Genomic DNA, 27,302 nt, shown 5'->3' with positions numbered 1-27,302 from the left:
TATCTACGTGTCTGTATCTGTATCTGTGGCAGAGAAAAGTAAGTCAAACTTGTTTATCAGCAAAAACGAAGTGACTTATCTTTATTTTGTACAAAAACAGAAAGGGGCGGGTAAACACACTGACTCACACTCCCAATCAAATTTACACACACACAAGCCGTCGAACAGAGAATATAAGCTCAAGTGGAGAAATTAGATAAAAACCTGTCTCGGGTGGGAGGGTTGTTAGCTTGTGCTGAATTAAGGACACCACCCTGAAACACCCACCCACCCTCTACACAGCCTCATAGGATCTAACAGCCATCCCCTGGACAGCCCCAAACCGAGCACCAATCAAGTGGCCACCCAAACCAGAAGCTTTTGGCCAGCCACTTTTACTTTCCATTTAAACAGTCGCCCACTCTCAGTCGCATATATTTTCCACAGCAGATATTCCAACTTATGCCTCCCATTAATTTTACAGAAAGATTTTTTGAGCGCAAGCAAGGATTATTAAAACGAAAACCAAGCCAAAACACCTAAAAAAGAAACCTAAAACGACAAAAACGAAAAACGAAAGAAAAAATCTTAAAATTCATTCGCAAGTTTTCGGTCAAAGCATCGAAAACACACTTTTGAGAATAAAATCAAAGCGAAACCAACAAACCAAACTGGAAAGGAGCAGAACATACCTAGAGGACGTGAACGGGAGTTAAAAGAAGGGAAATACAAATCAAATCTAAATAAAATTAAATGCAAAGGACATTCGCATGTGTGTGGTGGTGGAAAGAAAATTCAAAACAAAATTCACAATTAGAAAACGCAGGAAAAAACGTAGAAAACGCAGACACAAAATCAAAAGTGCCAGCAGCAACAGCAGCAACCAACTGTCAACAGCGGGAAGAATTTTGAACTGGAACATTTCGACCAAAAAAATAAGTTGGGCGACAGCAAAATTTCAACGTTTGGCGCACTACAACACAGCAGCAAACAGCAGCAAGGACATCGCGGCCAGGCAGCCAGGATTGCAGGAGCGAGCGGTTTTGAAAGCGCAGCACACATCGATAACCCCTTCTTTTTCTCACACGGACTAGGACTCACATACGGACAAGGATACACTTAAGCTTAGAAAGCGGTCCAAAGAAAAGCCACAGCCAGGACTTAAACTTGAAATCACGCATACGCCGCGGCGAATTCTTGCTCTCTCTATCTCTCTCTCTTTGCCAGAAACGAAGGGGAAAATTTAGAGAAAATCCAGCCAATCCCAAGAAGCGGAGAGGGTGAAAGAGGGTTGCTGAGGGGAAGGCAGAGTAAGCGGCAGGGAAAGCATCTGAGAGCTGAGAAACGCGAGGCGAGAGAACTGCTGCTGCTGGTGGGCATCATCTTATGATGTCATCAGAGGAGTACGAGGCGGACTGTTTTGGTTTGTACAGCGATGAGAACAACGTGCTGCTGAAGGCAACCGAGCCGGAGACAATCGCCGTCAAGCAACAGCAACAGCAGCAACATCAGCAACACCAGCAACCACCGCCGAACAGCAACGGTCACACGTCACCAATACCCATACAAATCAACGGCGACGGCATCGCGGCGAATTGCGGCGAGAGTACCAAGACTAATACCATTACAAGCAGCAACAGCGGCAACACCAATACAGACGCAGACAAGGAGCAAGAGAGAGAGAAGGCAAAGGAGAAAGCCAACGAAGAGGAAGCCGAATCCAACGATTCCGACGACGACGTCGTGGTTGTGCTCGAAGGCTGCGAAGGCAACGCCAGCAGCAGCAGCAACAGCAATAGCAGCAACAACAGCAATAGCAGCGGCAGCAACAGCAACGCCAGCAGCAACAACCACAAGGCAACGGCCACGGCGACGACGACGACGACGACGGCGAACGCGAACCATTGTAATCGCAGTGGCGGCAGTCGCAGTCATCGCAGTGCCCGCAGTAGTCGGCAAATCAGTCATTCAACGGCCGTCGGCAAGACAACAACGTGCGCGGCTAAAAAACCAACCTCAACACAAGCGCCCACGCCAATAGCCAAGAACTCGAACTTAAGCTCGAACGTAAACTCGAACGTGAACGTGAATTCAAACGGTAGCGGAAACGGAAACGCGAATAGTAAAGTGAATCGTCGTTCGCGTCAAAGATCCTTGAGCAAAGACATTAACAGTCAGCAACAGAGCATTAATAGCAATAGCAATAGTAGCAACAATAGCTGCAACGGCGGAGCAACGGCAACCGCTGCTGGCTTCATGAGTAGCGCTGCCGCGGCTGCTGCGGGTGCCGCTGGTGGAGGAGCCCTGTTCCAACCACAATCGGTCAGCACGGCCAATAATAATAATTCAAATACACCGGCTGCTGCTGCCACCCACTCGCCCACCAGCAATTCACCAGTTTCGGGCGCCAGTTCGGCCTCGTCCTTGTTGACGGCCGCATTTGGCAACCTGTTTGGTGGCTCCTCGGCCAAGATGCTGAACGAGCTTTTTGGCCGTCAAATGAAGCAGGCCCAGGACGCAACGAGTGGCCTGCCCCAAAGTTTGGACAACGCCATGCTGGCCGCCGCCATGGAGACGGCAACCAGTGCCGAATTACTGATCGGCAGTCTCAATTCCACGTCCAAGTTGCTTCAGCAGCAGCACAATAACAACAGCATTGCTCCCGCGAACAATACACCGTTGAGTAATGGCACAAATGCCTCGATCTCGCCAGGATCGGCCCACAGTTCCAGTCACTCGCATCAGGGCGTCTCACCGAAAGGTAGTCGACGTGTTTCCGCCTGCAGTGATCGATCCTTGGAGGCGGCAGCTGCTGATGTTGCCGGTGGCTCACCACCACGAGCAGCATCGGTAAGTTCGCTGAATGGTGGAGCTAGCAGTGGAGAGCAGCACCAATCGCAACTGCAACACGATCTGGTGGCCCATCACATGCTGCGCAATATTCTGCAGGGCAAGAAGGAGCTGATGCAATTGGATCAAGAACTGCGCACTGCCATGCAGCAGCAGCAACAGCAACTGCAGGAGAAGGAACAGCTCCACTCCAAGCTCAACAATAATAATAACAACAATATTGCTGCCACCACCAACAATAATAACAACACCATGGAGAGCATCAATCTGATCGACGAATCGGAAATGACGGAAATCAAGATTAAGAGTGAGCCCCTGACGGCTCCGCCTCCACAGCAATCACCGCATGGAAGTAGCCATAGCAGCCGGAGTGGGAGTGGAACTGGAAGTCACAGCAGCCTGGCCAGCGATGGTAGTTTGCGACGCAAGTCCTCCGACTCTCTGGATAGCCACGGAGCCCAAGATGATGCGCAGGACGAGGAAGATACCACGGCCAATGGCCAGCGATCCGAGAGCCGTGCTCCGGAGGTACCACAGTTGCCCACCAAAAAAGAAACAGTGGACGACATGCTGGATGAGGTGGAACTATTAGGACTTCATTCCCGTGGATCTGATCTCGATAGCCTTGCCTCGCCAAGCCACTCCGACATGATGCTGCTCGACAACAGCAAGGACGATGTCTTGGATGATGATGACGACGATGATTGCGTGGAGCAGAAAAGAGATTCTAGCAGTGGCAGTCTCAAAAAACCCGGTATGGATTTGAAACGTGCTCGAGTAGAGAACATTGTCTCGGGAATGAGATGTAGTCCATCCTCCGGATTGGTGCAAGCAGGACAACTCCAGGTGAATGGCTGCAAGAAACGCAAGCTCTACCAACCTCAGCAACACGCCATGGAGCGATATGTGGCCGCCGCAGCTGGTCTGAACTTCGGCCTAAATCTGCAGAGCATGATGCTCGACCAGGATGACAGCGAATCCAATGAGCTGGAGTCCCCGCAAATCCAACAAAAGCGTGTTGAGAAAAATGCCCTCAAGTCGCAGCTCAGATCCATGCAGGAGCAGTTGGCAGAGATGCAACAGAAATACGTGCAGCTGTGCTCGCGAATGGAGCAAGAATCCGAGTGCCAAGAACTTGACCAGGAACAGGATGCGGAGCAGGAACAGGAACCCGATAATGGCAGCAGTGATCACATCGAGCTGTCGCCCTCGCCAACTTTAACCGGAGACGGTGATGTGAGCCCTGCCCACAAGGATGAACCAGGACAAGAACGACCTGGTTCCAGTTCCCCCTCACCATCTCCTCTGAAGCCCAAGACAACTCTGGGCGAAAACACTGACTCGGGAGCCAACATGCTGTCCCAAATGATGAGTAAGATGATGTCCGGCAAGTTGCACAATCCACTAGTGGGCGTAGGTCATCCAGCCCTTCCCCAAGGATTCCCACCCCTTCTACAGCATATGGGCGATATGTCGCATGCGGCCGCCATGTACCAACAGTTCTTCTTCGAGCAGGAGGCTCGTATGGCCAAGGAAGCGGCCGAGCAACAACAACAGCAACAGCAGCAGCAACAACAACAGCAGCAGCAGCAACAACAACAAGAACACAGCAGACGCTTCGAGCAGGAACAACAAGAACAACAGCGACGCAAGGAGGAGCAACAACAGCAGATCCAACGTCAACAGCAGCACTTGCAACAGTTGCAGCAACAGCAAATGGAGCAGCAACATGTGGCCACCGCGGCGCCAAGGCCGCAAATGCACCACCCAGCGCCCGCTCGTCTACCCACACGAATGGGCGGGGCAGCTGCCCACACCGCCCTCAAGTCCGAGCTGTCCGAAAAGTTCCAAATGCTGCGCGCGAACAACAATAGCTCAATGATGCGCATGTCGGGCACGGACTTGGAAGGACTAGCCGATGTGCTCAAGTCTGAAATCACCACCTCGCTGTCCGCTCTGGTGGACACCATTGTGACCCGTTTCGTCCACCAAAGGCGGCTGTTCAGCAAACAGGCGGACTCTGTGACTGCAGCGGCCGAACAACTAAACAAGGACCTGCTGCTGGCTTCGCAGATCCTCGACCGGAAGTCACCGCGCACCAAAGTAGCGGATAGGCCCCAGAACGGACCCACGCCCGCAACACAATCAGGTAATAATGGTTCACTACTCCTAGCTAATAGTCAAATGCCCTCCCAAACGCCCGCGAATGGGTCGAGTGCGCAGCAGCAACAGCAGCAGAATGCTCAGCAGCAACATCAGAGCTCGCAACAGCAGCAACAACAGCAGCAAGCGCAGCAACAGAATGTGGCGCAACAACAGCATATGCAGCACCAACAGCAGCAGCAATCGCATCCTTTGTTGCCTCCCAACTGTCAACAGCTGATCTCCGCCCCTCGCCTAAATGGCAGTCAGTTATCCTTCGCCTCGCCCGCCGCTGCTGCAGCCGCTGCAATGGGTCTGCAGATGCATCATGCGGCCGCCGCAGCAGCTATGTCCGCCCAGCAGCAGCAGCAGCAGCAGCAACAGTCGGGGGATCCCGGCGCAAATACTAACCAAAACAACGGGCCAGCCAACCCCACTAACAATAGCTTAAGTACCCTTAATATACCGCCTCCTCACATTCGTCCTTCGCCCACAGCGGCTGCCATGTTCCAGGCGCCCAAAACGCCTCAGGGCATGAATCCAGTGGCCGCCGCCGCGCTCTACAACTCGATGACCGGACCCTTCTGCCTGCCGCCCGATCAGCAGCAGCAACAGACCGCCCAACAGCAACAGTCCGCCCAGCAGCAGCAGCAGCAAAGTTCACAACAGACGCAGCAGCAGCTGGAGCAGAACGAGGCCCTCAGCCTGGTGGTGACTCCAAAGAAGAAGCGCCATAAGGTGACGGACACACGCATCACGCCGCGCACCGTCAGCCGTATCCTGGCCCAGGATGGCGTAGTGCCACCCACTGGAGGACCACCGACTACCCCTCAGCAGCAGCAACAACAGCAGCAGCAGCAACAGCAGCAACAGCAACAACAGCAGCAACAGGCGCCGAATGTCGGCAATAGCAATGCCACGCCCGCCCAGAGTCCAACGAGGAGCAGTGGAGGAGCTGCATACCATCCGCAACCGCCACCACCACCACCACCCATGATGCCCGTGTCCTTGCCCACCTCCGTGGCCATTCCTAATCCCTCGCTGCACGAGTCCAAGGTCTTCTCGCCATACTCGCCGTTCTTCAATCCGCATGCAGCCGCTGGTCAACCAACGGCCGCCCAACTGCATCAGCACCACCAACAGCACCACCCGCACCACCAACCCATGCAGTTGTCCTCGAGTCCGCCGGGCAGCTTGGGCGCTCTGATGGATTCCCGCGACTCACCGCCGCTGCCCCACCCGCCGTCGATGCTTCATCCCGCCCTGCTGGCCGCCGCTCATCACGGCGGATCGCCCGACTACAAGACCTGCCTGCGGGCTGTCATGGACGCCCAGGATCGCCAGTCCGAGTGCAACTCGGCCGACATGCAGTTCGATGGCATGGCTCCTACTATATCCTTTTACAAGCAAATGCAACTAAACACAGAACACCAGGAGTCGCTGATGGCCAAGTGAGTTTCCACCTAGTCCACCGTGTGCAACAGAGAAAGAGAAAGATTAAGAGAAAGATGGGGCTTGGGGGATATAGTATAGTAGTACAGTAGAAAGGAATGGGGCAAGGTACTTAACCCGACCCGGATCTCGCTTACAAAACGAAACCAATCAAGTGTCTTCTTCAGTTTATTTATTTCCCAACTAAATTCTTTTATAAAATGTAATCAAAACCTTATTTATTGCCCCGCCGCACACTTAAACCCCCAAAGACCCTCAAGTCATCATCATCATCGACTTGGCCTGGCTTGAGTTGCATTTCGCAACAGCCACAGAAATGGAAAAAATCAATGACGAGCAGCCAATCGAAAGAGCTGCACTCGTTGGCCTCTTACTATTCCCCCATTCCCATATCCATACCCTTTCCGATTCCGATTCCCATTCCGATTTCCAGCTCAGCTTTTTCAATCAGTGGGTTGAAGGAGGTAAAAGCTTGGGGGCCTGGGCGGTGGCACCCTTAGACATTCATTATTGGCACTCGAAAGTGCAGCCACGTTAGACATTGCCAATCCAATCGAATATCTCTCTCTCGCTCTGCGACACACGAACATGGAAATTTGGAAAGACAATCGACCATCCATCCATCCAACACATATCTCATACATATACCATATATATCTATAACACCACCAGACATTGCGAATCCTTGACTCCTTTGCACTCTTCTACATTGACACCGATGCACCTGCGCAAGGCCAAGCTGATGTTCTTCTGGGTGCGCTATCCCAGCTCCGCGGTGCTCAAGATGTACTTCCCGGACATCAAGTTCAACAAGAACAACACAGCACAATTGGTGAAATGGTTCTCGAACTTCCGGTAAGTTGTACAATTAACAATCATAGACTTAAGCCAATATATATATATATATATAACCATTCAGCAGCATTCATTTTTATGATTTCGTTACGTCGCCTGAGTTTTGAAGGTTTTAAGTTTTTATGAGGATTGGGATGGGGATTTTGGTAACAAATTGATTGGCCAAAAATGAGACTGCCACCTGTCGAAAACCGTCGACTTGCACTCAAGAAGTAGGCGCAGAGACATGCAACACCATACGGCTGTCATTCCGCGACTCCAACTGTCAGTCCGATGAAATTGCGCAAGAAGTTGCCAAAAAGAGCACAAAGACTACGTAAAAACGACAGCTGCCAGATACTCCGGGTATGAGTATGGGTTATTCCGGGGTAAGGAGTGTATCATTCTCAATGGTACAAAACTAAAGTGAAGTGAGGTAGGCCCGCATGCAGTCGCAGTGATTTGCGCGCCAAATCCGGGCCGCATCTGTCCGCCCCGAAAAGAAGAAAAAAAAACGAAAGGCAAAAGAAAACAGAGCGTGGCACAAGGTCTCACCTGGATTTACCTTCCAACCCTCTTTCATCACCGGCTTAGCAGCTGCCCGTCTCCGATTTGTCTAAGACATGCGCAACGTCTTAAGGAATTGTTCGCGAGACACCCTAAGAAATTCCCCTACCTGCGCACAAGCAACACAAAAGACAACAAATCAAGACCCGGCACGCTCGGGGTTTGTTCATCGTAAGTTAGTTTATCGGAATTTCTTGGGGTTGCAATCCCTTTTCGGCATAAACCCTAAACCTACTTTGCATGGGAAACGGGGAGTTGGCATCTTGTCTTTACCATCGACTTCGACTTCTTTGGTGAGAGGTTAAAATGGGTGGGAATATTTTTTGATTTCCTAACTGGTTCTCGATTGTTTGTTTCCGTTTCCTTAGATCTGAGGGGTAGCTTAAAGTAGGATGTAACGATTTCTTTTGCGTTATTTTCTCATGTTGAGTTCTTAAGTTAGATTTCGGTTTGCTTTTGTTCTCTGGGAAATTGCTTTCCCTCTTAAACGTTTTCCCCCTAAATTAACCTAGGAAATGAATATTTGTAACCGCTTTTTGCTCTCTCTTAGCCACTAGTTAATAATATGAGTTTCCCACACTCACAGACACACAGAAAAAAACACAGAACCATCACAGATACTACAGGGGCTGAGTGCTCTAATAACATGTTGCTTAAAGTGGCCACTTAAGAAAAATGCAAGGGGTTAGGCCCCCCATTTAGGACTCCGTTGAAGATAAGTTTCGAGAATCCGGAGGATGAGCGTCACGATGATGAGCTGCCACTTGAGCTGAAGAGTCAAGTGTGAGAATAGCGGAGAGCGAGGCCAAGAAACTTGTGGCGCTGGCATATTAAAAAGTGTTGCCTACTTAAGTGGGCCCCACCCCACAAACACATATACTCCCCTACTCCCCACTTGGAACACACATGTGTGTGTGTGTGTTGGCTAATTAACAAAAGTGCCTTTTGTTCGAGGTCCTCAAGCAGGCCACTTATATAATTGCATTAGCTGCAGTAACTTCTTTTTGTGCTCGCCAAAATGCAAATAATGAAAAGAAAGCGGGAAAGGACATGCATTCACATATACACCCGCACACACAGACACTCAGACTCCTGGCGGGCTAATTAGTTTGTTTGCCAGGATACATTCAGTGGGTTTCTTTGGCCGCTTTTCATGGCGGCAGCTACTTGAGAGTTTCGAGCACAATGGCCAGGGCCCTACTGGCAAAAGGCGCTCAAGGATACTCACACATACACACACCCACTCACTTACATACTCACACACATATGTATATACCGCTGTTCTTTTTCCGTGTTTTGTTTCTCATCGAGCCGCTTTCCTTTTTTTGAGGTTAAGTGTCCTTTTGGCGCTTAGAGCAGCTTCCCAGCTTTCCCTCATTCCATCTGCCCTCTCCTTCGTCGCGTGAAAAGATCTTGCTGACAACAAAAACAACAACATTTTATATAAAAATTCACACACACCCACCCACACATACCACATACAGACAGACACTCAGATACGTTACACTCTCCATTCTGTATATGTATATAGACGTATATGACTTGTACAGATGCTTATATATAGATACAATGCAAAAGTGTTGCCAATTACTTCATTAATGTATGAGGTAGAGATGTCTGCATATGTGTGGGTGAGTATGTGTGAGCTTATTAATAACATTCTACTCGTTCGTATTCGTATTCGTAACCGTAATCCGTGATACGTAATTTATTGCGGAGGAAGTGATGAAGAAGAAGAAGAAGGTGCAGCGAAGAAGGAGACATACGCACACACACACACACACACACAAACACTTACACAGACGAACAATAATGCACACAAAAGCACACTGGCACGCACACATTCAAGGGAAGAGAGAGGTAGAAGGAGAGAGAAATCGGTGTGGGTGAGAGACGATGAATGCACTTGACAAAGCAACGCCTGCCTGCCTTTCAACAAGTGTTTTAGTGGCTCTGACTCTCTCTCGTTCTCTTGGATTATCTCTCTTTACCTCTCTTTCCCTGTGCGTGTGTGTGGGTGAGGCCCAAATAAATAGGCTACGAAATATTATATGCAAACTAATTAGCACTTCCGTCAAGCCCCAACGCCATTTGCATCTGCACATCTGCAGTTCCACTTGCACAGCTTATTATCTAAATTAAGTGGCGCATTTGAAACCGCCAAGCCAAGCTTCCTTTTCCTGCCACATGTGGTTGGTTGCATAAGGATCGCCTCAAGCTCCTTTTCACGCCAGCCACAAAGCTAATTGCAATTCAAACCAAACCAAAACGAAACAAACGGAGCGGGGTTGAGATCCTGGCAATCCCTAATAACTATGGACACCCGGCACAATGAACTGTCACACAAAACTGTCACACAGCGATTCCTTTCTTTCGGCCAGGCCAAGCCATCAGCCTCATTATGAAGCCATCCGAAACCCATCCACCAACCCACCGCTCCCGCTGTTCAAGTGCCACCGCCTCCGGGGAGCCTGTAAAAAGGGGGGCGCGGAAATGGGCTGATGGGTAGAGAGTAGGCAGAAAAGGAAAAGATTTTCTATTTGCGCATTCTGCGCTTATTGTTTGGAAAATCAACACGAGCGCTGTGGCACAACATGAGAAATGCATTTGGCGCTGCTACTGGGAAATCTTGAAATTAGCGCGATTATCGGAGCGTTGTCGAGAAGGAGAGCGGGGGCAAAGGGAATCGAAGAGAAGAGGGGGCATACTCCAAAGGATTCCCAGCAAAAAGACAACAATTAGTGCGCGGCAGACAATGCAGGATCCGTGAGATGAGAAGAGATGAAGAGAGAGGAAGAGAGAGGAAGAGCAGAGGCAGTCAGGCCGGAAGACAAGCAATCACTTACAGTTGCCAAGTAAAGCATATATCCCCCAGTCCTATCCCCCTGCCACATCCTCGTCGTATCCCCCTGCGAATGGCAGCCCACACACAAATCACTTGACTAAACAAGGCGGCGCAGCAGTAGCAGCAGAAGCCCGCTGCACTTGCTAATTAAATCCCCAACCCCCAAGGCAGTCCAGGGATACAAAAAAAAAACCGCAGCTAGAAGATGCCGCCTCGACTTGCAATTGTTATTGCACCACCACGAGCTGCTGCTGCACATTTGAGATTTATTAAAAATTCTTTACACACTCGCACACACATACACACTGAGACACATACACACGTACACGACGCGCCTAAGAGTATGCAGCGAATTATTAATAATGTCATACTCAAACAGCTATCCAATATAATGCATTAAGGGACCCCCTAGGAAAAGTGTGAGAGAGATAGCCTGACTGAGTGAATGAGTGAGTGAGAGAGAGAGAGCGAACGAGCGAAGCATTAGCGATTTCCTTTGAATTTGGTTTACCACTTTACGACGTTCCTCCTTTGATTTCTTTCCCACCTCGTGCCCCGGTTCGAACCTTGATTATTGTTTTATTTGCGTTGCGATTTTGTAAATTTGAATGCTGAACAAAAAATATAAATAGAATAGATTAAAAAAAAAAACAACCAGAATACTGACCAAACCAAACATTCCTCATCTACGCATCTGCAGAGAATTCTACTACATACAAATGGAGAAATATGCACGACAAGCTGTCACCGAAGGCATCAAGACACCCGATGATCTGTTGATTGCTGGAGATAGTGAATTGTATCGCGTGCTCAATTTGCACTACAATCGCAATAACCACATTGAGGTATGCCAATAACCACGCCCACACACCCACTAACACTAACACTAGCCCACTAACACTAACCCGTCAATCGACTCTACATGCACACACACTCTCAGTTTCCAAATAAAGAAAAAATTATAAGAAATCAATAACAGTGTGTGTGGATGCGAGCGTTAGAACCGAAAAACCACTAACCAGATGACCAAGAGAAACCCCTTTGGGAGCCAGTCGCTAATCGAGAACAAATCGGTCCACAGGTACCCCAGAATTTCCGCTTCGTGGTCGAATCGACTCTGCGGGAGTTCTTCCGTGCAATACAGGGTGGCAAAGACACCGAGCAGTCATGGAAGAAGTCCATATACAAGATCATCTCGCGAATGGACGATCCGGTGCCAGAGTACTTCAAGTCGCCCAATTTTTTAGAGCAGCTGGAATAAGTGGAGGAGTTGGCGCTGCCGACGCTGCCGTTGCCGCACCCGCTGGGAATGCCACCGCCCATCAGTCCGGCATCAACTTCCACCAACTGCAGCAACACTACAGCCACCACCTCCAACTCCAGGGCCGGCAGCAGCCATTCGAAGGCGAGGCGCAGGCCAAAGCTAAAAGGCTAAACCTGCGCAGGAAACACGACTGGATATAACCAACTTCCCAGCCAAAAAAAAAAAAAAACAAGAAATACCAAACGAACAAACAATATCCACACACAGAAAAAGAACTTAGATATAGCTGAGAGATTTGCAGAAACACACGAGTCGAAAACGCGTTTAGAAAACACACTGAGCAAAATATTTTTTCAAAAATTTCCAAAACCACAAAACCTACACATATATACACACAGAAAACATTTTACGTGAACCTCAGCAAACAGAAGCGACCAGAATATGAAGAAAGTGGACCAGGGAGATCCTAATCTCCCGGTGCCAATTGATCAAAACCAAAAAAGAACTAAACATAGAGCAGCAAGTCTTAATCTAATAATGTGAAATAGTGCAAATTGAATGAAAACCTGAGCCACACACCTGAAAAACACCCACACACCGAGCGTAATTTACAGGCAGTGTAAACTGTACTCGCCGTTGGTTTGTTAGTTGAAATTTTTTTGAAAATATTTACAGCAGATTACGTATACGTATGAATATTTAAAGAAATAGTTGAACCGTCTAATGATCTACCGAAAGTTGACACACATTCCACACAAAAACCACACGCATTCCATGCACACACACACACACACACTCTCACATCGGTACAAAGTGTGTGTTCATTTGAGAGAGCGAAAGTCGCTTGGCCAAGCAGGAAGTGATTTTTCAAAATCTCTGTTTGGCTGACCGAGTTTCCGGTAAGCAGTTTTCCCCGCCCAGTTGCGCACTGCTTTACAAAAGCAGGTGCAGCTCTGACGGCCGGAAATCGGGAATTAATCTTATAAAAGTTTAAAAGTCACACGAAAGCTAAGGTTGCTATATCCCCTATATTCCTCCTTTAAGCGCTAAGCATATATTCGATGTCTATTAAGAAAAACTAAAAGCAAAAAATCATAAAAAAAAGTTAAGAAATTGCGAAAACTATTTAAATTTTTAATGAGAGAGAGTCAGAGTTATTTGTACGAACAGTGGGCGTTAGGGTAGTTAAATTTATGAATTTATCATTTACAATACGTTATGCGAACCTTCGACCAAAGTTAATTGTTAACATGAATCCCTTGAATACGGTTTATTTTTAATCAATTCTTTTACTTTAGTGCCCCACTTTTGAGCACGCATCTTAATTTTATAGAATAATCGACATATACACTAAAACACAACACCACAAATACACACACACACCCACACACACTAGTCTGTTATTTATGTAAATAATTTATACGTTTAGTTTAAGTTAAAGTTTAGTTTAATTAATTTACTTTACTTGGCCTTGAGTTGCAACAAAACAAAATATACACAAAACACCAAAAAATACCAATTAAAAATATATCGTTTGTTCTTATTCTTGATTTCATATATGTATATATATATATATATATTATTATAATCCTTGATCTCTGGCTGGCTGAGATCGATCATGCACTTCTCACTCATCAGCACAGCAGACAAAGCATGGAAAGTGGGCGGGTTTAGAGGGATATGTTTGCCTGCTCTCCGTCCGGCGAATTCTTTGGGCCAGGGGCGGGCAAACCCTGTTGTTCCTGCAGCTGCAATATCTCATCTCCAATTGCAACTGCAACGCGACAACAGCAACAACATCATCAACTGCATGCAAAACATTTGAATATTTGGCACAGACAAAATCCATATTCCTCGAACGAAACGAACGAAGCGAAATCGAATATTTCGGCCCAACAATTGCTCCGAGGAGCTCCATCAGCCAGCCAGCCAGTTAGTTAGTCAGTCAGTCAGTTACTAAGTTAGTCAGCCCCGCACCCTAGCGCCCTCTGGTGGAAGTTTAGATAAGATGAAATTGGATGGAAACACCGCTATAAGGAGAAGAAGAGATCGCACCCCAGCAAACCTTTCGGCCACACCAATGATCACAAAATTATTGAACAATAGTTGAATTTTAGCTAAAACTAAATTGAAACGAACTAAGCGAGTTTTTTTAGGCTTAACCATGGTTTCCCATGGGGGGAATCTGAGCAAAATTTGATTGCACTTTGGCGTAACTATGAGAAAAATTAGTCGCGTATAAGACGGTGAGTTTCCTAATCCAATAGCGAGAGAAATCGAGTGAAAGAAACTTGAGTTCTTCGAATCGAAATTCAAAGTGAAATTCAAGTTTGGATAATTGAAAATGAAAATAAAATGCATTTGCGAAATTAGTATTTAGGGAATCGTACAAAGCAGTGATGAGGCAGGCAGAGGCATTCGCTAATCGAACTGAAGTTTAAGTTTATCGCATTACCCAGTTGAGTTAACTTACCACTAAGTTTCACCCCCACCTTCACAGTAGACAGAAGTCGAAATTCAAGTCCGATATTAGGACCCCACGAGTGACGCGTTGATTGTTAATGCCTTTACAAAATTTACGAAGGAAGCGGCTTTTGGCAATGAAGTTGAAATTTAAAAATGAAATTTGAAAAGAAATTCGAAAATGAAATTCAAAATGAAAATTATCTAAATACAATTGTAACTGATTTTGTGATAGAAAAAAAAAAAAGTAACTAACAACAAACTAAAAATCGAACTAACTTCATTATTGTTTCGGATAAAACCAATATGGAGGCCTTTGCGTCCAAAGACCTCCATACGAAATTATTGATTGATGTAAAAATAGTTAATTGACAATTGCGAGACGAGCGAAATTGAGAGACGAAAACCATTTAGGCAATTTAAGGCGTATTAACAATAAACGTTTGGCTAACAAAACTTTTAGGCGAAATTTTATCTTTAAGCAAAATTCGAAAATAACGATGAGCAGCCGTATCTAGACCGTCGAAATTCAGGAAGTTAACAGCAATAATTAATGAAAAGAAATACGAAAAATTAAGCACTCAAAACCTTTCTGTTCTATTCAGTTTCAATCAGTTTTAATCAGCGCTTTCTTACTTTACCTCAAGGAAGGCGAATGAACCGATATACTTGCGTACCAACAAATGACACAGGAGCACACTTACACTTGCGTATATTTAATGCAACATACATATTTCATACATTTATACTAACATAAACATACATACTTAAACTTAAGTCAACAAGTCAAGAGGGCGGACCGCAAAGGGTCCGTTCCGAACGATAATTGGTTAATAAAAGCGAAATTAATTGAAAAAACAGAAAAACACTATTGACGGCGCTTGGATTTTTCTTTACCAAAATTTGAAACCCCCACCTTTTGGCCGCTTATAAACCACCCAATTTTTGGTTTGAATATCCCCCAAAAACCAACCAACCGACCTCCGTCAGAAGCATTTTTGGCATTTGTCACCGCAAAATTGGAACTGATTGGCAATCACAACACCACCACCACCATCACACACCACCTCACTCTAACCCCCCAACCATCACAGCCACGAAAACAACCTCAACTGATCGGTGGAGCGCGAGAAGGGTAAGCTAAATTCTCCATAATTCATCTTATTCGAGCTACGCAAACCAAGCGAATGCGACACCTGGCGGACGCGGCTAACAGTTGTGCCAGCCTTCAGCCACGCCCACCAAACTTCGGCCCGCCCTTTTCGAGAAGCCCACGGAAAGCGAGTTTAGTTTCTCCAAAGCAACCTTTCGGTATTGGAAAAATTCCAAAAGAAAAATGATTACAGATCAGCCATAGGCCAAAGAAAGTTCCTTTCTCGTTTTTTGGCCAAGCTGCTGAGGCCGCGGTTCGCCAGGTACAGTTTACACCCAGGAACCTAAGTTAGCCTAAGCATATAGATTAAGTACAGCAGCAGCTAAAGCAGAAGATAACCAGACAGGAATCTACAAAACGACAACGGAAATGGACATCCGGCCAAAAGCAACCAATCAGCGACCCGTGTTACGACCAGCGTTGGTCAGCAGCAAAAAAATATGAATTCACAGCACAGCAAAACGAAACTTAAACCATAAATGAACACTGCACGCAAACCGATAACGATAACGTATCGATCAAATGATCGAGGCAGACGATGGAAGCGAGAACGAGATGGAAGGCGAGATAAGTATATACCTACTACACGTAAACCAATTACCAAATATAAAAGCAGACGCAGCCATATGCAATTTTAACTAGATTTTAAAAGCATTAATACCGCAGAATACCAAGCAAACCAAAAAGAAAAAAAATACCCAAACTTACCGATTACTGATTACTGAACGAAAAAACCAAAACCGATAACAGAAATTGATCAGATTTGTACATAGCGACATTTAAATACAACTACATACACGTAATTAAAATATTACTACAGTCTAAGCATAAGCGACCCCGCCCAACAAAGAAAACCGCCCCCATTCAAAGCCCCTGTCCATTTGCCAGGCAAATATTCACTCACAGCCTTACTGCATTGAAAATGCGCGCATTACGATTTCCGTTTGAAGGAAGGAGGAGGGGATTGAGATAGGACATGTGCCAAACCCAAATCGGTATATATATCAAGCAGATCCCCTTTGGCAAGCCCACACACGCACAAAACACTGAAGCAAATCAGTCAAACTTACACGTAGGGTACATACTCCATGGTAAATCAAAGCAAATCTATTCGTAACTTCAACTTCAAAGTAATCATAAGTTAGTTAAACATCCTTGGTTTGGAAAACATCTGATCACAAGACAGAAACGACGAAGTAAAATATAAAAGAAACACAGAAATTTGCAGTTTTGGTATACATGAAAATGAAAATGAAACGAAAAATCTATTTAAACGATGAAATATTTCCAAAAAAAAAAATAAAACAAAACAATTGCGTTTTTTTAGTAGCAAGCGCGATTCTCAAAATTTCCAAAAACTTTTTGGCCCGAAATCGAAACACCAAGAAACAAAAATCAAACCATTTGGAAGTAAAATTTTTATCACTTATTTGGCGTAGGAAGAATCAGACAGAAGAGAGGAGAGATGAGGAGGTGTATGAAGTTTAAGCCGTGGTGCATACAACTGCATCACATCTTGATTTCAAACAAACTGCAATAGAGCAGCACACAGTGCGTATACTTTCGGCATGCACTGTGCGCCTGCACCAATGGACTTAGTTAAACAATCAAAATTCTTGCAATTTCTTGCAAACCAGCAACCAGTATTACTAATATTTCTCAGTTGATCAATCAGGAATCAATCTTACGCATCCTTATTTGTGAAGTTTATGAAGAAGAGGTTAAAACTTTTGGCTTATGACGTAAACCCAATATTTCGGCCGCAATGAATGTATTGCACCATGGAAATTCCAAATTCAAATTGATATATATACAACAACATCTAAAAAAGCACATGAGAAAGTATAAAAATATAAAGGAAAAGTTGCATAAACCCCCCAAAAAAACCGATAACCAAATAAAAACAACGATAACGATAAACAAATACCTAAGTAACCGATAACAGTGGAGGATGAGGAGCATTTGCAATTTAGTTTTAACAGCCAACAATAGCCAGGGAAACATACACAACTCGTATGTGATATTTTTGAGTTAATCTCTCACAGTTTTCCACAACCACAATAAATATTTTTACTCAAATATACAAAGCGACAAAAGCAAGAAAAAAAACCAAAAAATAAAATATGAACAACAACAAGCCCAATTAGAAGCGACAATACGAACCAACCAACAAAAAAAAAAAACAACAATGATCGGTAATAACAACAGCACAAAGCACTTCCAGCAGCAACTTTTTTTGGGTTGTCTACACATATCAAAGATAAATACGCTATATATACATAGGGATCGATAGGAGAGAGATATTTCTTTGTGTTGAGTCTTTAAGCCATCCTGAGTTCAAATTTTACACTGAATATAACTGAATATTTACCCATGATCGAATACAAATATAAATATATATACATATAAACCAATACCAAAATACTAATCCATAAGTGTTTATAGTTGAATTTTGAACGATGAAAGCGGGAGAATCAGATTTTATGCCACAGTTTCATTTGCAATAGACGAACGTGCCACGCACGAACCGGGATAATTTATAGTACAATACAATGCAACAAAGCAGACAAGCAACAAGTAACAAACAAATAAACAAATAAGCAACAGCAACCAATAACTTTTTATAAAACGATTTATATTTTTATACTCAAACGAAAATCAATCAACAACAACCGCAGCAATAGCCAATTAGCCAAATAAGCCAAAACTTTTAGTTCGTTCACCGAAGATTTTCAGTTAGCAATTAACGACAACAGCAACAATTATGTTTTCATTTACGAATCAGCAATCGAGCCGATCTGAGTGTCCCGGTCCGATCCGGTTCCAGTTGAGATATATCCATAAAACTGACAGAGCCAAGCATACCATATATTAAAATTGCCAATAGAACTACTGCAGTCAATAAACTGACAGTAGAATAAAAATATATAAAGAAGAAGCCCCGAAGAAGATGCCTGCCTGCTGAACCCGAGGGAACCGAGACTAAGAGGAGTAGCCACAATCAAAACTTTAAGCAAACCGTGCTTGGCCTGCTCAGGATTAGGATACACATATATCTCAGCTGGTATCGGGTCAATCAGCCAATCGGGACGAACCACACTCAGATCGACTCACATAGTCAACAAGAATAAGTGATAAAAACCCTTTGTTTCACAATTCTCTTACGAGCCACTCAATCAATCGAGAGCAGGCACTAAATGAGCCACAAATCTTTGCGTGCGTTTAACTGGTGCCATTCCTGGTAATCTACAGAATCGAAAATATCTCTATATATATAGTGATACCCATATATATCTGAGGGGCATGCAACGCGCTGCGAAACGAACTGCAAAACTCCTTTGGTTTACTCTAACACAATAAAGCAAACAGATACAGATACAGATGCACTTGCAGATGCAGCAGCAATAAACAGGTGAAAATTGACAAAATGCAAATCGAGAATGGGGGTCCGACAATAGCCCCCAGACAATAGCCCAGCAATATTATTATTATTTCCCAATCGGCGTCCTTTGTAATTCTTCGAGGATTAAAGGCTCGCCACCAACCGTCGTCAACTGAAGTACAACCAAAACAAAATCGCACCCATTGGCACCACCAAGAAGCAAGCAGCCGCTGCATTAGTTCCCAGAAATATATAAAAACGAAAAAAAATTATATTACCAGAAACGGGGCCAGACGTTTGTCAAAATTCTACACGAAATTTTATGTAAAACAACTGTAGGAGCAAACGAAAAACGCAATTCCAACGAGCCACGAAAATATAAAAGCTAAATAATCGATTTTCAGTTTCAAGTTTTTCCTTCTTGGCCATCGATCCAGGTTTCGATCGATCGCCTATCCTATGATTTAACCAAGATAAAGGCGTGCCACTGGACGTGGCATGTGTACAATATGTAAAGTAATTTAAACGTAAACCATGTAAACGAAGGCGATAAGCGAACAAATGAAACAACAATATTTATACAGAGACTGCAAACAAATGTGATCAGATATTTTATAATGTATAAGTTTACAGAGCAATCGACAGGCTATATCGACTAGCTATAGCCGATGCTACCGATCAAATCAAATCAAAAGCGAAACAACTGCGAGAGCTACAAAACACAGCAACAGCAACCACAGTAGGCGTTAAGGTAACCGTTAGCTAACCGTAACCCTAACCGTAACCGTAACGTAACGTAACGAGAGCCGTAAACGTAAGCAACCGATAAACAAAAGTATTTATAATGATATTTTTTACAATAGCATATACAACTAAATATAGCAAAACGACAAACAAACCGAGCGGGAGCCGCAGCTGAAATGAAAGTAACCTTAACCTATCCCATAACCTTTGACCCAGAATCCCAGTCAAATCCCCTGTATATCCTAGACGAAGCTGCGGCCTCCACGCGCAACAGTTGCCTTTCACAGAAACAATTTACCGTTTAAGTTATCAATAGTGAAATAGACAAGCCAGAACGACGACTACGTCCCCTCGATAAACCCAGAAAAAGGGGGCCGTGGCGTCGCAGTTTTTCCAGCCAGTTTTCAGTTGAGCATCTCTTCAGTTCGTTCGAGTACAACAACAACAAGGAAGAGGTTAGAGCAGAGTTCTTAAGTTCACGGTTCATACAAAGATTATACTTAGTTTTTGGGGAGGAGTAGAAGAGGAAAGATGGAGAAGGAGAGAGAAGGAAACGGAGAAAGTGAAACAGCATCGAAAAGAAAAGTCTTAAGATGGAGTAACCAGTATATATATACACATGCACACATGTATAAAGCAATCTTATATATGTGACAACTTTGATTTGGATTTAGTGAGTCGAGTTCTTAAGTTGATATCAACAAAGTTTGGCAACATTTTCAGCCTGAGTTCAAAGCATTCAAGCGTTATGGAAAAATTGAACAATTCTTGAGTTCAGAACAATAGTGCCGGTAACATTTATACGATAAGTGAAACTATATAAATAGACATATATATAAAATACATACTCTAGACGTCGTAATCCGTATTTCAGCATAGCTAACAAATGTTCTAAATGTACACTGAGTAAAGAAAAAACCCGGAACCCAAGCAACAAACAAAAAAAAGAAAGTAAAGAGGAATCGAGTGAGTAAGAGAGAGGGAAATCATTTGCGCAGCATTTTCCAAGCGGGAAATTGCAGATGGAATATAACCTGGTAATGGTCCAGTGACCTATCCCCCAAAAGACCCCCTGCCCCCCTAGCACACGAACCATACACTCAACCACATTACGATCCACAACCTTATAAATATATATAACTTATTACTTATATAAGGAAATAAACTCAAAGCAAGCAAAACAAAATAATAATAAAATACAAATACAAGATAATGGTAGTTGCTATTTTAAATATGTATTACAAAACCAACAAAAATACAAAAAAAAAAAAAAACAAAACAAAAAACAAAACAAACAAACAAAACTAAACAAACCGAAAATCAGTCGAAATAAAATGATCTTCAGCGCATGCAGCAAAAAAGTCTCTAATAAATGTTAAGCAGGAACCAAAAGCCAACCTAAGCAACAACAGCAGCAGCAGAAACCGATTCAGAAGCAAAAGCAAAAGCAAAAGCAAATCAGTCAGACACACACCTATATATGTATTACCTTAATATATATACGCAGTTTGTTCCAAGCCAAAAACAAATCAGTACGAGAAACTATATGATATTTGTATGCTTTTTTACTCACACCATATAAGCCAAGTGGAAATTGGGACAGATCGAACGGTTGGAGATTCTCCGCCGCCTTTAGGTTTAATTTACGCACTCAGACACGCAGACACAGATACACTCAAAGAAAAAACAAAAACGAAATATAAAACAAAACAGAGATACTATGAAATTGAATGTCAGCATAGGTATAATCGTAACGAGAATCAACTAAAAATTTATACTCATAGTTTAGCAGTCGCCGTAATTGATTTATATTTTGTCAGCCACACGAAGCAGAATCAAACGTACAGACAGACAGAGACGAACTCAACTAAGCTAGATACAAGATACAAAGAATATCCAAAAGATACATTAAATAGAACTCATCAGCAGCCACCTAAGAACATAACAACAACAACTACAGTAACTATAACAACTAAATGCCGTTCAACATCAACATCAACAACAACAACAACAACAATGATAACAACCGAAGAAGATCAGTTCACAGATGCATCAGCTTACTTATAGTTTTTCAGGATATTATGATAAAGATACATACACACCTCTAAGCATACTTATAGCCAAGCCAAGCCCAAACCAAAATATTAAAAAATAATAAACTCCAGACCATAATCAAAAGCAGTACAGGTTCAGATTTCAGAGCAGGATCAGAGGAGGAGCTAAGGAAACATTTCAATCAAGTGGTAGCCTTTCGAAGAACGTTTTAATATTTCGGCTTAGATATATATGTAGACAAAAAATAAATTACTACTTTCGGCTCAAAAGCAACGCGCTGCATTTTGCAAAAGAAAAAAGCAAAATAAGAAAAATCAAAGAAAACTTGCCAAAACTTGGCAAGGTCTAAAAAAGAAAAACTAAAAGAAGTAAACAAACTCTCGGCTAAGACTTTGGCGTGAATTTCGGAAAATAAGGAAAAAGAAAACTCAGACTTTGATAAAGACAAAGATTCAGATTGAGACATTAAAACTAAAAGAAAACCAAATGTGACCAAAGACGCGATGCAAGCGGCCCAGTAAGTAACCAGAAAGTTTCAAAGTTCACAGACCCCAAAAAAAAATCATGTTTAGGTGTAAGTGTAAAATTATATATAAACGTATTTCGGTAATGTTCCTAATAAACATATGACACACATTCGCTCACAGACAGACGACATGTGCGCATATATGCATATGGAAAATAGATATATATGTGCGGAGAAATTGCAGTTTCGGTCACACTCAGTAAAAATTCAGCATTTAGCAGTTTGGCAACTAAAATTAGTGGGGATAAACAAAAAAAATAGGAAACAAAAATTGGTCTGCGAATGCGATTCAAACTGGAGAATCTCGACACTGGGCTGCTTGCAAAACATTAAAATATATAATATATTAAATATGAAATTAGCTTAATAATTTTGCAGGCAGCATTCTTTCTTTCGATTCAATTAGATCATCTTATTTCCCTTTGAGAAGAAGACAACAACAACTGTACTTTTCAATGAGTCACAACGCGTTTAAAAGCCCAAAAAGGATACAAATATCAAGAACAAGAAATCAAGAAAGTACGCTAAAAAATCACGAAATGAACTAAATGAAATGAACAAAATTGAAAACCTCTCGGCCATGTTTGGATAATTCTCTCTCGGTGTAAACATTCAGGACAAATTTACAAAAAACCAAAAAAAAGAAAAACAAAAAAGAAAACTTTAGGATTAAAAAAAAAAAAAGGGAAAATACGAATTCAAAATCCAAAAATTATATGCAAAATTACTGAATTTTGGAACACAAAATTTCGTAACAAAAACTTAAATTGTAAGCGAAAGCAGCAAAAGAAAAGTTGCATTTCGGAAAAGCAGTAGACGAAGCAGGGAAGTAAGCAGTAGAGAATGCAGCCTAAAACCAGAACGGGGAAATGGAAAAACTTTGAAGGAAATTTTGAAAACGTGTTGGAAAAATATCAGAAAAAGTACAAGCTTATTTTAAGCACCTTCGCGCCTTATCTTTAAGAACGTAAATAAATCGATGCAAAATGAGAAAAAAACGTAAACAAAACAAAGCGATAACAAAACACAAACTTAAATTAAAATAAATTTAATACGAAAACATTGTACATTTAGAAAATACGGGCAAAATTGAGAAAAGTTTCGATACATCTCCAGGTAGTTAACCTTATCTAAGCTTAAGTTGGATTCGATCCGATCAAGTTCGGGATACTCGGATACTGCAGAAAGCACTCTTTAGTTTACCCTCAGTTCGGGTTTTGTGAAAAATCAGTCTTAAATTGTAGACACAAGCAAAGAAAGGATAATATGAAACAGCAGTAGAAGTAAAAGCTTAACAAATGAACATGACTAGTCGACAACTAAGGCAGTTCCGCGAAACTGATCCTTAAAATCAGTTCCGTGGTCCTTGCTGACAATTGAAACCGAATAAGCAACAGACAAAATTCAAAAACATTGCAGCAGCACATTTCAAAATTAAAAGAAAATCGAAAAAAAAAAAGTAAACAAAATTAACAAAATTCATAACTGCGGTTCGGAGCATATACAAAAAAGATTGTATGAAAGGTATGTTAAAAATAAAAATCCAAAAAGCTAAAACGAAGATTGAAAGAAAACGTAAACTTTATGTTTCCCAAAAACTCTGTAAATGTTTAGATGTATAAAAGAAAACCAGTCGAGGACTCTACTTAAGTTAGGTTTTGATGGGGCTAAGATCGACTTCAAATTAAGATGTGTATGTAAAAAACAAAAACAAAAAACTAAAATGACTACTATGAAGGTAACGCTATGAATCCTAACCCATTTGCCCAAGGTTTAGTTTTAAAATTTGATATGTATCTATACCTTCTCCACTGTCCACCAGCTAACATGGTAAACCCATTTTATTATTTTTGAGATTTGCTAACGATAGACCTTGAAATTGTCGTTGATTCCTTTAAAAATACCCATTGCGATTTGGTGGACCCGGCCAAGACGTTGGCAGTTCTCAAGCCTCGAAAATAAAACTAAACTGTCCGGTCCAGCGGCCTGGAAATCGGCCCTTTGGCTGGCCGGGCAACTCCAGGACATCCAGAACCGTTTCGCACCATAGACCTCAAGGCAATACAAACAACCAGCGGCGAGAGAGAAGCAAAAAGAAAGCAGAAGACAAGGCAAAGGACAAGTTTCGAACCAAGGATTTCGGTAACATTTCGAACGTAACTTTCGGCAGAGTTTCGAACAACTTTGGATTAGGCTTTTGTTGTTAATTTGTTTTTTTGCGACCACGTCTCCATAGTACTCGAGCAACATGCAATATGCAACAGCAACATGCAACACACAACACAAGCAGAAAGCAGCAAGCGGCAACGTGATACACGAGTTGAGCAAGTGAAAAGCAATTTTTGAAATGGGGCCACAACGTCCGATCTAAAGTGCCTTCAAGTAACAATGAAAACAAAAGAAAACAAAATGGAAAAAAATACCAAAAATAAAAACTGTTAATTTTTTATGTAACTAAAGCAAACGAGGATGAAGAAATTATAAATAAAAATTGTATAAAGAAATTAAACGTGTAAAAAGTATAAACAAATTTAAACAAAAACTAAGCGATAACGATGGTGAACGCGAAAAAGCGGAAACGTGAACGTAAACGAAGAGAAGGGCTCCAAATAGACCGGAAAGCAATCAAAAACCAAAACTGCTTCCAACTTTGGCCTGGTCCCGCTGTCCCTCCAAAGGAATCAACCGTTTTGGATTAACCAAGCAACGGAAAATCGATCGCAAATCTCAAAAGCAAAAGATAACCTATCCAAATCCCCAGTTTCGTATCCTTCCCTAGCAAAAAGTTGTAATTGACTACCTAAGTAAGCGAAAAAAAATATGTATGTATTTAGTTTTAGTATGTAAACGAATGGAAATTCATATAAAACTCAATTTAGACGAACATTATGTATGGGAAAATTATTGATTTAGACTAGCGAAGACAGCTGCAATGGTTTGGATATAGACACCACGAGTATACCCCTTATACCCCATACATACATACGCCTATAGCGCTGAGTTGCTCATCTATCAATGTACTTTAAAACACAAAAGACACAACCCAAACACACACACTGACACTTGCATAAACTATGCTACATTTAATTTAGATTTAGAAAGCGAATAACTAAGTATCCAACTCAAAGTTAAGCGGAAACGGATAAGAGATGAACTAGGAACGGCATACTGATGAGGTGGCAATTAGGTATAGAGCGAACTATATTTAAGGACTCGGAACTAGCGACACTAAAATGAAAGAAAAAAAAAAGGGCGAGTGCACAGCGACACAGGATCGCAGATCGCAGAATAAACTATAAGACTTTCCAGAAACGAATGGGGGAAACCTACCGTTTTCCACTTTTGTGCTTCTTCCTACCCCTAACACACTGCAAAAACATAAACACACACAAGAGATCTTAAGTTGGCAGCATCGTAATCGTTTCTTTAGTCGACGATGGGAAAGAACTAGCAAAAATTAGCAAAATTTAAAATTGATTATGTATCACACAAACACAGACACAGATCACACCTCTCACCAAAACACAGAGACACACCATGTATATAAGTATGTATATTCCTTTGAGCTGAACATTGTATAACCGAACGATTACGATTCCACACACACCCACACACACAAACTAAAACCGAAATGAAAAAAAAAAAACAAGAACACACCGAGGTGTGTAAAAGGGTTCTTTGCTTACAACTTTTCAAACGTATTAAACCATTTCGGCCAACCTTTAGGATTGACAAAAGATCGACTTGAGGAACACAGCCCCGCCCACTCGCCTCCGGAAATAAGTGAGCTGTGGGCGGGAGAATGCATCGTTTCGGTTGATAGATGCAAACGATCGAAATTTATTGGGCCTCAGGGCCAAGTGAAACCAAATCAAGCCATGAAATTGATTTATGTTCAATTAAGCAAACAAAAACAAAATGCAAAAATTGTGAAAAATATAGAAAAATGAATACTTTCAGTTACAATACAACAATAGACCGGAATGATTTCCAAGCAATAGTACAAACAACTTTAGAGATAACTTTTATAATGTAATTGTAAACTAAGTGGTAGAAGGAGAGCTCCGGGAAAAGCGAACAAAAAAGGAGGGGACAAATGCCAAAAATATAAACCAGTAATCCTCGAAAACCCGGAGCAAAAAAAGAATTTGAAGAGATAAAAAAACGCGAATGCATATACGATTTAACCTAATTTTTACTCAGTTAAAATGTTAACACATTTATTTGAAATTTGATTAGTGCGAAGTAAGCGAAATTGAAGGCCAACAGAAGCCGATGACATTTTCGAAATTCCAACTTGACATACAAGCATGTAATGCCGCAGGGGCTTCCCTTCCATTAGAAGCTGGAGGGCAAGATTGAATCAAGTCACTTCACACACAGTTTAAATTAATAAGAATATGTACTAACAATAGGAAACGTCACCCAATTTCCCAATTTTCCCGAATTCCCGAATTAACAACACCCCAAAATGTCCCAAATTTTTCCCAAAAACTCACACATTACTATTTACCACAATATGAAACGAAAGCAAAGAAAAGAAAAGAAAAACCAAAAGTAATGCAAAAGTAAAATCAAGCAAAACAAACAAATATGAATGTAATACGCGGTGGCAACATACAAAGTTGGGAAACGAGAAAATTTCACAATCTACTATGTCGCGTATACACTTACGATAGTACGATATACTAACTTTATATGATTAACTAACTCATTTCGAATGAACCATAGCGATATATGTATAAGCCACGTTTTGGTTTCGGTTTCGATTTCGGTTCCGTTTTATACTTTGGTTTGGTGTACACTTTTGGAAACTTCGGAAACGCATTTCAGGCCAATAAATTAGAAAAGAAAATCTTTTTGGACCAGTTTTGTTCCCGCAAAATCGGAAAAATCGCACAAAATTGTACATTTAGCGCAAACCAAAAAACAAATTTCAATTAAAAGCCCCCGAAAACGGAAAATCGAAATTTGGAACTACATTTAGAGAATGCATTTAGCGCAAAGCAAAAGCAAACGACACCACACCACACAACACCATCACAC

At 42.6% G+C, this 27,302-nt stretch overlaps 1 protein-coding gene across 7 annotated transcripts in view; it reads left to right on the top strand.

Moving 5' to 3' along the window:
• The window catches only part of LOC108116323 (homeobox protein prospero), a 55,157-nt gene extending 42,792 nt beyond the window's left edge, over nucleotides 1-12,365 (top strand). For 4 of the 7 annotated variants that reach the window (XM_017228130.2, XM_017228133.2, XM_017228131.2 and 1 more), the window contains exons 4-7: nucleotides 464-6,422; nucleotides 7,096-7,278; nucleotides 11,370-11,514; nucleotides 11,751-12,365. In XM_017228130.2, coding sequence (XP_017083619.2) covers nucleotides 1,366-6,422; nucleotides 7,096-7,278; nucleotides 11,370-11,514; nucleotides 11,751-11,930 — 5,565 coding nt within the window. In that variant the 5' untranslated portion in view covers nucleotides 464-1,365 and the 3' untranslated portion in view covers nucleotides 11,931-12,365. The remainder of the gene's footprint in view (nucleotides 1-463; nucleotides 6,423-7,095; nucleotides 7,279-11,369; nucleotides 11,515-11,750) is intronic. The other 3 variants (XM_017228137.2, XM_017228136.2, XM_017228134.2) reach the window with 3 other exon arrangements.
• The last annotated feature ends 14,937 nt before the right edge of the window (nucleotides 12,366-27,302 follow it).

This window comes from Drosophila eugracilis, unplaced genomic scaffold, assembly GCF_018153835.1.
Source record: "Drosophila eugracilis isolate 14026-0451.02 unplaced genomic scaffold, ASM1815383v1 contig_367, whole genome shotgun sequence".
Lineage (NCBI taxonomy): Eukaryota > Metazoa > Arthropoda > Insecta > Diptera > Drosophilidae > Drosophila > Drosophila eugracilis.
The sequence above is the reverse complement of the archived record's forward strand: the minus strand, read 5'-3'. Positions and strand labels throughout refer to the sequence as shown.